This window comes from Ipomoea triloba, chromosome 11 (assembly GCF_003576645.1).
Source record: "Ipomoea triloba cultivar NCNSP0323 chromosome 11, ASM357664v1".
Taxonomy (NCBI): domain Eukaryota; kingdom Viridiplantae; phylum Streptophyta; class Magnoliopsida; order Solanales; family Convolvulaceae; genus Ipomoea; species Ipomoea triloba.
This window is the reverse complement of record NC_044926.1, coordinates 16,136,863-16,148,511: the sequence shown is the minus strand read 5'-3', so window position 1 is coordinate 16,148,511 and position 11,649 is coordinate 16,136,863. Positions and strand designations below refer to the sequence as shown.

Sequence of the window (11,649 nt, the reverse complement as noted above, 5' to 3'; positions counted from 1 at the left end):
TATCCCAGGATATCATCTTGAATGGAAGGTAATGCCTTTTGGTCTCAAAATTGCACCCAGTGAATTCCAGAAAGTGATGACCAAGATCTTTGAGCCAATTCTTGACAAAGCCCTCATTTACATCGATGATATCTTACTATTCAGTAAGACCATGGAGGAACACATCCAGCTGATCAGACTTGCTGGAAGTTTACCATTAAATGAAGGTTGGGTAGAAGCTTGGGCACCTCCTCCTTGTTGTTGAGCTCGAAGACCTTCAACTTCGGTTTGCAATTTACTCATTTGTGTCATAATCATGTTCATGAAGGTTTTCATATCCGGATCTTGAGATGATTGTGAAAACCCTTGCTGATTCTGAGTATTTGCTTGGCTCGTACCATGTCCTTGATTTCCTCTCCATTGCTGGTTGCCTTGATATCCACCTCTAAAGCCTTGGTTGCCTTGAAAACCAGGAGGTGGATTTCTCCCTTGAAAACCTTGATTGCTCCAAGAAGGATTGACTTGATTCCTCCATTGCGCTTGGCCTTGAGGTCTTTGGTATCCAATCATGTCAACTTGCTCTACAGTTGAATAAGAGTTGTGGCTGCCAGGTTCCAATAGTTGACAACTTTGAGAAGCATGAGCACCGCCACAAATAGCGCAACTGAGCACCATAGCCATAGTTGAAGATGGTGGTGGGCTTGGAGTTGTTGGTTGTACCATCGAGTAGGCTTGTGGTGTGGGTGGCATCTGGGATGAGGAAATGACTGACTGAGCATTCGCCTTCTTATTCAACACCATTTCTTTCAACATGTGTTGGATCGAATCCAGTTGGGCTTGCATGGCAACCTTCTCATCCACTTCAAACATACCTACTGCTTTCTCTTTCCTTGGTTGCTCGACTCTTTCATTGTACCAATACGCAGTGTTGGCTGTGATTCTTTCTATCAGCTGCTCTCCATGATCGGGCGTCATATCAAGAAACACTCCCCCCATGAATAACAAGATTTGGGGAAATAATTAATTTAAGAGTTCAATGAATTGCACAAAAGAATCTTTAATCTAAATTTCATTTTCATGAACTAAAGATAAAGATTAGAACAAGGAATTGCTCCACTTTCGTGACATATCAATTCCTAGTTCTTAGAGGACATAAGCAATTTAAAACCACAATGTTTTTACTTTCGTAAATTAAATTGGGTGCATGCAAAGAGTAGATTGATTTCAACATATAACTTCCATTATAAAGTGAAATCATCCAAAGGCTAGTTAACAAATGTTACGTACCATTTACTAACAAGATTTCAATTAAATCTATGCATACTTCAATAAACTCTTGAATTAAAGCCTTCCCCTTTATGAAATATTCATGAACTTAGCATCAATAAAGATAATCCTACCCTAATTCAAGTCCTTAATGCAACTACTCACAATTCATAATGGAATACAACAAACTAACAATATTTAAATTCATAAGCATGGTAAATAAATTGTAAAGAGATAAAGGGAACAAGAAAACTTATGGATTGAAGACCAAACTCTTGGAGTTTCCTCCTACACTCTTGCTTGAAGAAAAACACAACACTAAAACTAAGATATGAAAGCTAGAATGAGAGGAGATAGAAGGAATTGGTGAGGAATGGTGTGTTGAAGTTTGAGAGTTACAAGGCTTTATATAGGCATCAAAAGGGAGCAAAGATGGACAATTACATATGCAATGACCTCACATTCCATCTGAATTTGGAAATGGGGAATTACATATGCCATGACCTCACATATCATAATGAGAAAGAAGATGGAAAATTTCGCAAGCAATGACATCACTGCACGCAGCTTCATCTTCCGGGCTGTTTTTCTCCATTCTCCGTTCAGAATTATGAATTTTGTATTTCTGGTAAAGTTGTAGCCCTTGAAGTCTTCTTTCCAACGTTGCAAAGATCACTCAATTTGGATATTCCTATGCTGAGATATGGTAAAAATACCGAACAGTGGACAACTTGTGCGAAAATTTCAGATTTTAGACACTTGTTCCACTTTTGCTTTGGTTTATCCATATGATCAATCACCATTCAAAATATCACTCTTTGATTCCATTATTGCCTGATCTTTAATGATGAAAATGGACCAAATCTTCTTTGCTTTTGTCCTTCACTTTAATTCATCATCATCCATCTTCTCATTTTTGTTCTTGTCCCTTCATGATCCTCCTTGTCTTCATGATTTCCCTGATATCTCCTACTAGCAATTGAACACATTAGGATGGCTTATTAAAGATGAAAATTACAAATTAAACTTAGGATTTCTCTAAATCATCCCATTAAATGCAATACGGCCTAATTTTCTTTACTTTATTCCAAATAAGATGATTGTTGCAAACATTAATCAAAGTGAAGAAAATCAAGGTTATACTGAACACAATTTATACAATCTAGTGGACAAATAAGCTTAAATATGGGGATTAAATATGATCAAATATGCACTTATCAACTCCCCCACACTTAAACTTTTGTTTGTCCTCAAACAAAAACAAACAATAAATTGCAAATCATTGCATCGAAATTGTCGAAACTCCCTCATTGCACAACCTATCAAACCACATATCCAACTTGCTACAAAACAACTTACTACAAGAATCACCTTAGCTTGGTTCACGAGTTCCATTCCCAAGCCAATAACCAAGTACCAAAACCATTAAAGTGCGTGAGAATCTAGTGTGTACAAATGCTAAGTTGAGATTATGCAAAACTTGGCTTTTAATGAGATCCCATAGGCTTGCCCTTCATACTCCCATTAGCTCAACTCTAAGAATGTATGCTAAGATCAAATAGGTCTTTTATTAAGCTTGTAATGGGGCTAAGGGTGAATGGCTAACAAAGAAGGGGTATAGGAATAAAACAAAGGAGAGAACTTCACACTTGTTCACAATTGAGGTTAGAAGAGATATAACTTGAATGAACTAAGGAGCAAACAAGACTTAAGGACAAAACAACTTCTAAAGTGGTGGGGTAGTGCACAACTTACACGATAAACTTCAAACTTTTATTCGACTTTCTTCTTTTCTTTCATTTTTTTCTTTTCATCATCTTTTTTTTTTATTTTCTTTTCTTCAAATCAACCAACAAACTTATTCTCAATACCCCCACACTTAGACAACATTATCAAGATGATTGCTAACAAAACAAGCTCCAAATAAGATCTCTTCTAAGCAAAAGAACAAGTGCTGCATTCTCTCAAGCTAAGGGTGGAAGGGAGATATTTTTTTTTTCTTTTTGGCTAAAGGTTAAGGGAAAAATGACAAGGGTTAACACAAGAAAAATAAACAAATCACGGGTTTAAGTGCTTAGCACTTGTTTCAACAAACACAAGGCTCAACGGGGACAACTAGGGATAAACACATATTAACAGGGTAGGCTTTAAGGTTAAAGGCTAAACAAAAATGGCCTAAATCATTTCAAAACATGCAAATCTTAGATTTCACTTGGAGAGTAATGAGGCAAGTTCTAGCAAAACAACCATTACCGGAATCTCACATAAGCCTTCACTAGCAATGCACAACACACTAGATCAAGAATTTATTCAATTATTAAGTGGTTAACAAGGCGATTGGCAGGAGAATAGATCAATCATGTACCCCTTGGCTCATCAATCAGAAGTTGAGTTGCGACAAGTATCATCAAAACAAACCACAAACCAACAAAAAGGGAGCGATCTCAACTTCTAGTAAAGAAAAGCAATTTATTCACACAAAAAGCACATGAGTTATTCAAGCAAAAATTTTGAAAATTACCTCAATTTTTGTCCTCTCCCCCACACTTAAAAATTTACATCGCCCTCGATGTATAATGCAAATAGGATTTGACAAGATTGAGTGCACACAAAACTAGAAAAAAAAACTCCAAATATAATTGATAAAACATATGAAATGCAAATGGAGAAAGATTGTACTCCCCTATGATTCTTGTGCAGCAACAAGAGTAGAGAAGTCCACTAGTTCTACACATCTTTTAGCCTTCCTGTTAAAAACTATAAGAGACAATCACGGAAAAACAGAAGTCATAAATTAATCATAACTTAAATTCAAACAAACATAAAACAATTTTTTTTATCAACAAAGGAAAATTAAAACATAAATAACTAGGATAGAAATTACTAAGTGAAGTTTAAAACATTTCATCTTCCCACGGAACACGAGATGAATTGGCAAAGGAAGTAGAGTGAGCAAGATTTATCAATTGTTGATATCTTTTCTTTTTAGAAGAAGATTCCCCCAGTGTTTGAGTTTCTAAGCCTAACTCATTGTTGGGGTTTGCTAACATCTGCTCACTTTCGTGTTCTAGCTCAATCACCTTCTCCCCTTGGTCAAAATCTTTCTTAAACTTGCTCAACAGTCGATCCATGTACTGTAATTTCCTATGTGGCCATTGATTGATTCCCAACTCGGTGCATATTTTCTTCAGCTTGTCTTTTCCTATGTGTAATTCCCTTGCCGCCTGGACAACTGGTAAGTGGAAGAATTTTGAAATCATTTCAATGCTCCAAGATTTTTCAGAGGTGCTCTTCTTATCCACAATGGTTATGACTGGGTTGGATGCTTCTTCTATAATTTCCTCAGTTGCAACCTCATTGATTTCTTTTACTTCTGGTACCTCATCCTTGAAATTCCAGATAGAATCAAATTCTTGGCCAAAGCTGCGAATGTGTTCATCGCTCGAGGATCTTGAAGCTTCACCTACTGGAGCCAAAGCGCATTCCTCATACTGATAATCCCAGAGGGAGTTCTCAGTAATGGAATGGTTATACTGGTAAGGAGGAGGAGTAGAAATTTCCAGGTTATCCTCCAACCTTAAGAATTTTTTCTGCGGCCATTCGGAAATCCCTAACTCCCTGCACCTAAGCTTTCTCGAAAATATCCTTTTCTCCTCTTTTTCTTTCCTCTGAAATGCTACCTCCCTTGAAGGTTCAATTTCAGCAACAGCCTCAGCTCTAACAGTTGGTTGATTGAGTTCATGAAACTCATTCTCAAAATCATAGAGAGGAGTTAGATTCATCTCATCCCAAATTGAGGTATCATCAAAATCAGAACAATAAATGAATTGAGAATGAAAAGAGGATGAAGCATGATTCGTCATTTGATTAGAAAGATTAAATAGCAAGGAATCACATCAATGAAGAAGAATGAGAAAGTAAGCAGAGGTTGGGGAAAAACAACAAGCTAAGTCAAGAATCCTTATCAGAAGAAAGAAAAGACAATTTTAAAGGATAAAGAACAGGACATACTAACCTGAGAGCTGAACACCAATCTCGATTTCCGGGGCTTGCTGAGCACTAACGAATGGCTTTTGTAAAAAGAGCGATAGTACAATGTCTGCCATTATTGAAACTAGGAAAATTAAATCAACAAATTAAAAATCACATCAAATAAAATCTTGGGTTGCCTCCCAAGAAGCGCTTGTTTAAGGTCATGAGCTCGACCCCTGATTCTTTATTCATATATGGGCTGGAAGAGGTCCCAAACTGCCTTGGCCTCGTTCCTCTCCTTGAATGCCTCTCTGCTTCCTGCTCCTTGAATGCCTCATTAAACAGTTTCAATCTTTGCCCATTAACCACAAATGTTTTTCCCTCCTTGTTGGAAATTGCAACTGCTCCTGAGGGAAAATGCTCTTCCACTTGAAATGGTCCTGACCACCTTGATTTTAATTTACCTGGGAACAACTTGAGTCTTGAGTTGTAGAGTAGAACTTGGTCTCCAGGTTCAAAGTATCTCCTCAAAATCCTTTTATCATGAAAATACTTGGTCCTTTCTTTGTAGATCCTAGCATTCTCATAGGCATCCATCCGGAATTCTTCAAGCTCATTCAAACACATCAACCTCTTTTCTCTTGCCAAATCCTCATTCAGATTCAATCTTGCCACTGCCCAATATGCCTTGTGTTCATACTCAACCGACAAATGACATGATTTTCCAAAGACGAGTTTGAATGGTGAGACACCAATAGGGGTCTTGTAGGCAGTTCTCAGAGCCCATAGTGCATCATCTAGCTTTAAAGACCAATCTTTTCTTGTTGGACTCACTACCTTTTCAAGGATTGACTTGATCTCCCTATTTGCCAACTCGACTTGTCCGCAAGTTTGAGAATGGTATGGCGTAGAAAGTCGGTGATGAATGCCATACTTGAGAAGAATCTTTTCCAAGAGTTTGTTACAAAAATGCTTGTCATTGTCAGTGATGAAGGCTCTTGGCATTCCTTGGGGTTGCAACAGCTTCCACCCATTTAGACACATAATCCACAGCTACAAGGATATACTCATTCCCAAATGACCTTGGAAATGGACCCATGAAGTCCATTCCCCATACATCAAAGAGTTCTACTTCGAGTATACCTTTCTGAGGCATTTCATGTTTCCTATTGATAGTGCCAGTCCTTTGACAATTGTTGCACTTGCTCACAAATTCCCTTGCAGTAGCAAACAAGCTAGGCCAAAATAGTCCAGATTGTAGGACTTTTAGAGCTGTGCGATCGGCACTCATGTGTCCACCATAAGGAGAGGAATGGCAATGGCTCAAGACACTTATGAATTCCTCTTCTGGTATGCATCTTCTTATAATCCCATCTGCACATCTTTTGAACAACAGTGGCTCATCCCAAAAGTAATCTTTCACATCATGCAAAAACCTTTTCCTTTTGTTGAAATTAAAATCCTTAGGGATGTAGCCACTTACCAGGTAATTCACAATGTCTGCGAACCATGGCACATACCGTTTTCCTAATCCAGTCAAGATGTACAATGTTTCTCCCTTGAAGGAATCATCTATGGGCAATTTATCATCCTTTTGACCTTGAAGTCTGGACAAGTGATCGGCCACAACATTCTCGGATCCCTTCTTGTCTCTAATCTCCAGATCAAATTCTTGAAGTAGGAGCACCCATCGGATCAGCCTCGGCTTTGCATCTTTCTTTTGGAATAAATACTTCAAAGCAGCATGGTCGGTGTGAACTATCACCTTGCTCCCAAGCAAATAGGACCGAAATTTCTCCATAGCAAACACCACCGCAAGAAGCTCCTTCTCAGTTGTTGCATAGTTGACTTGAGCATCATCAAGTGTGTGGCTTGCGTAATGGATCACATAGTAGCACCTGTCCTTCTTTTGGCATAGCACCGCCCCAACTGCATAGTCACTCGCATCACACATCAATTCGAACGGTAGATTCCAATCAGGAGGTTGAATGATTGGAGCATGACACAGAGCTTCCTTCAATCTGCTAAAAGCAATAAGACAAGATTCATCAAAATTAAACGCCACCTCTTTCGCAAGCAAGTGCGTGAGGGGTTTTGCAATTTTAGAGAAATCTTTGATGAATCTTCTGTAAAACCCAGCGTGACCAAGAAAACTCCTTACTCCTTTTACCGAGCTTGGGGGTGGCAATTTTGAAATGACTTCAATCTTTGCCGGGTCTACTTCAATTCCCCTTGCTGAAATTTTGTGGCCAAGAACTATGCCTTCAGTTGCCATAAAATGACATTTCTCCCAATTCAGAACTAAATTGACTTCTTGGCACCTGCACAGAACTTTATCAAGATTTATCAAACAATCATCAAACGACTTACCATAAACTGAGAAATCGTCCATGAATACTTCCATGATTTCTTCCACCATTTCAGAAAAGATTGCCATCATGCACCTTTGAAAAGTAGCTAGTGCATTACACAAACCAAATGACATCTTTTTGAAAGCAAAGGTGCCATATTGACATGTGAATGTTGTCATTTCTTGATCATCTGGGTGAATAGAAATCTGAAAATATCCTGAAAAACCATCTAGAAAACAGAAGTATTCATTCTTGGACATTCTCTCAAGCAATTGATCAATAAATGGAAGGGGGTAATGATCTTTCCTAGTAGACTTATTCAATTTTCTGTAATCAATGCACATTCTATGACCAGTAACAAGTCTAGTAGGAATCAACTCATTATTGTCATTTTCAATGACCGTTATACCGCCCTTTTTCGGAACAACATGTATGGGACTCACCCACTTGCTGTCCGAAATAGGGTATATAATGTCGGCCTCAAGCAATTTCAAAATTTCCTTCTTAACTACATCCTTCAAATTGGGATTTAATCTCCTAAGGGGTTCAACAGTAGGTTTGGCATTCTCTTCTAAATAAATTCTATGCATGCAATACTTAGGATCAATGCCAATTAAATCACCAATAGTATAACCAATTACCCTCCTATGTTTTCTAAGCACATTAAGCAGCTTATCAATTTCATCACTATGCAAAGAAGAATTAACAATTACATGATAAGTGGAGTTAGAGCCTAGAAAAACATACCTTAGGCTAGGAGGTAAAGGTTTTAGTTCTACCTTTGGTGCATGTTCCTCTCCTAGCGGGTCAAGAGCAGCAAAAATTCTTTCTCCAGCCTCACCTTGATCAAAAATCCCTTGCTCGCATGTGTCCATCTCCTTTTGGGTGTAGATTCCAAATTTCTCAAGAAGTTCTTCAACAATCGAATACTCCTTGTCAATCTTCAAGACTTCACTAGGGTTTACCTCACAAATTTCCACCATATTGCATTCATCAATGTAAGTTGGTTGGTGTTTGGCCATTTTGAATATATCAAATTCAATCTTGTGATCGGCCACTTCCATAACAAGCTTCCCCCTTTTTACATCAATGATTGCCCCAGCTGTGGCTAGAAATGGTCTACCAAGGATTATGGGTACCTTGGCATCTTCCTCAATGTCAAGAATCACAAAATCTCCCGGGATATAGTATTGATCGATCATTACTGGGATGTCTTCTAATACTCCCACTGGGCGCTTTATTGAGCGATCCGCCATTTGAAGTGTCATGGTAGTGGGTTTCGGCTCTCCAAGGTTAAGCCTCTTGCAAAGGGAGTAAGGCATGAGGCTCACACTAGCTCCGAGATCACATAGAGCACGACCCACAACAAATCCTCCAACGATACATGGAATAGCAAAACTTCCAGGATCCTTCAACTTCGGTGGTAGATTCTTTTGTATTGCAGCGCATGCCAATGCTCCCTCACTAAGATCTATCACTGCACTCTTCTCCAGCTTCTTTTTATTACTCAAAATATCCTTCAAGAATTTCTTGTATGATGGTATTTGAGTAACAGCATCCACAAAAGGCATAGATATCTCCAACTTGTCAAGCATCATTTTGAATTTGTTCTCCCTCTCGGTTTCTTTGGACTTCCACAACCTTTGTGGAAATGGCAATAAGTTGCAAGGAATCACTGAATCATCAATTTGCTTGCCCTTGTTCTTTTTACCTTGGCTAGTATCCTCCTTTGTCTGCACTTGTCCTTCAGGATCTCTTTTTTGTGGTAGAAGTTCTTTTTCTTTCCCTTCATCTTCAAGAGCAATGTTATCGTCTGGAAAGGGTGGATCAGTCAAAGACGTCCCGCTTCTAGTTACAACAGCATTGACTTGATTCCTAGGATTTTCAGTGCTTGCTGGAAGTTTACCATTAAATGAAGGTTGGGTAGAAGCTTGGGCACCTCCTCCTTGTTGTTGAGCTCGAAGACCTTCAACTTCGGTTTGCAATTTACTCATTTGTGTCATAATCATGTTCATGAAGGTTTTCATATCCGGATCTTGAGATGATTGTGAAAACCCTTGCTGATTCTGAGTATTTGCTTGGCTCGTACCATGTCCTTGATTTCCTCTCCATTGCTGGTTGCCTTGATATCCACCTCTAAAGCCTTGGTTGCCTTGAAAACCAGGAGGTGGATTTCTCCCTTGAAAACCTTGATTGCTCCAAGAAGGATTGACTTGATTCCTCCATTGCGCTTGGCCTTGAGGTCTTTGGTATCCAATCATGTCAACTTGCTCTACAGTTGAATAAGAGTTGTGGCTGCCAGGTTCCAATAGTTGACAACTTTGAGAAGCATGAGCACCGCCACAAATAGCGCAACTGAGCACCATAGCCATAGTGGAAGATGGTGGTGGGCTTGGAGTTGTTGGTTGTACCATCGAGTAGGCTTGTGGTGTGGGTGGCATCTGGGATGAGGAAATGACTGACTGAGCATTCGCCTTCTTATTCAACACCATTTCTTTCAACATGTGTTGGATCGAATCCAGTTGGGCTTGCATGGCAACCTTCTCATCCACTTCAAACATACCTACTGCTTTCTCTTTCCTTGGTTGCTCGACTCTTTCATTGTACCAATACGCAGTGTTGGCTGTGATTCTTTCTATCAGCTGCTCTCCATGATCGGGCGTCATATCAAGAAACACTCCCCCCATAGAAGAAGTATCCAACACTGTCTTGTAGTTGTCCAGCAATCCTTCGTAAAAAGATGAAATGAAATCCCCAGGAGATAGGAGATTCCTAGGACACTGCCTCCTGAGATCCTTGAACCTCTTCCATGCCTCGTACAGATTTTCACTTCCGAATTGCTGGAAATTCTGGATTTGCTTCTTCAATTTTGCAGCCTTGGAGGGTGGATAGTATTCTTGCATGAAAGATTTGTACAGTTGGTCCCATGTGTTGAAATGATTTGGCCCGAAGGAATTGAGCCAACTCAGAGCTTGATCCCTCAACGAAAATGGGAACAATCGCAGCTTGATTGCATCCATAGACACCCCATTCATCTTGATAGTTTGGCATATTCTGTCGAAATGGGTGATATGCGCCTTAGGATCTTCCAACTTTGAACCTCCAAATTGATTTGCTTGCACCAAATTGATCATGGAAGTCTTGAGTTCAAAGTTATTGGCCTCGATTCCGGGATAGGCAATGCAATCTTCTTCTTCAAATTGGGGAGCCAGATGAGTAGCCATGGGTTGAAAATTTTGTGCTCTTTGGTAGAAGTAGGGTTGGGCTCTTTGAGGGAAATTCTGGTATGGGTCAAACATAGGGTTTGTGAAGAAATTTGGCTTCAAAAGATGAGGAAAATTTTGCATCCCGGCCCCTTGTAGTTGCGGTGGAAATTGAAAACCTAATCCTCCTCCTAAATAAGGATTTATATTCGGATTTTCCATGGAGGTAGAGATTGGTATTCGTACCGGTGCCACTGGATCTTGAGAGGTATTGGGTTGAGCCTCCGTGTGTGCTCCTTGACTCGGGCTTGCTCGGGAACTACCTCCTCCGGGAGACATTTGGCCTGGGTTGCTAGATTCACCGGTCTCCATGTTTATCTCCACTGGTTCAAATTCTTTCAACTGATTGGATGAGCCTTTCTTCAACTTCCTTAACTCTCTAGAGAGTTCTTGGTTTAAAGGACAAAGGTTTTGACCACCTTGTGATCTAGTTTGCATAAATCAAAAGGTATCCAAATTCAAACAAACTTAAGAAAACACATAAACAATAAAAACAAAACTTGATCTCCTTCAAAATTCATTCATTTTAATGCTAAGATTAGATAATTAATTATACAATACAACCAGATATGCCAATCCCCGGCAACGGCGCCAAAAAGTTGATGTGTAAAGTGGTGTAGTGAATTTGTGGGTTAATTATATCGTTCTCAAGGGATTGGGTTTTATGGCATGTACTTGTATAGCAATTAAATTCTTAGGCATTAAGATGAATAAATTTAACAAGAATCCAAGCAATCATATATGAGTTGATATGTAACAAGCTATAACAGGTTCATCAAGAATTAAAAGCAATATTACAATTGGTATAAACTCTGATA

General features: G+C 39.2%; 1 protein-coding gene across 2 annotated transcripts; it reads right to left on the bottom strand.

The window, feature by feature from the left end:
* Window positions 1-1,994: 1,994 nt before the first annotated feature.
* Window positions 1,995-11,329, bottom strand: LOC115997030. 2 transcript variants are annotated; one of them, XM_031236479.1, is made up of 3 exons: window positions 5,261-11,329; window positions 3,767-4,002; window positions 1,995-2,214 (listed from the first exon to the last, which is right to left on the bottom strand). In XM_031236479.1, the coding sequence occupies exon 1, from the start codon at window positions 11,267-11,269 to the stop codon at window positions 6,200-6,202; it is 5,070 nt and encodes a 1,689-aa protein (XP_031092339.1). In that variant the 5' UTR covers window positions 11,270-11,329; the 3' UTR covers window positions 1,995-2,214; window positions 3,767-4,002; window positions 5,261-6,199. The 2 variants fall into 2 exon arrangements, with proteins under 2 accessions (XP_031092339.1, XP_031092338.1); XM_031236478.1 differs by lacking the exon at window positions 1,995-2,214 and having other exon boundaries at window positions 3,099-4,002.
* Window positions 11,330-11,649: the final 320 nt, after the last annotated feature.

What these genes read in the sequence shown, in the direction of transcription:
- LOC115997030 (XM_031236479.1), bottom strand. Translation starts at nt 11,269, where the DNA reads ATGCAAACTAGATCACAAGGTGGTCAAAACCTTTGTCCTTTAAACCAA.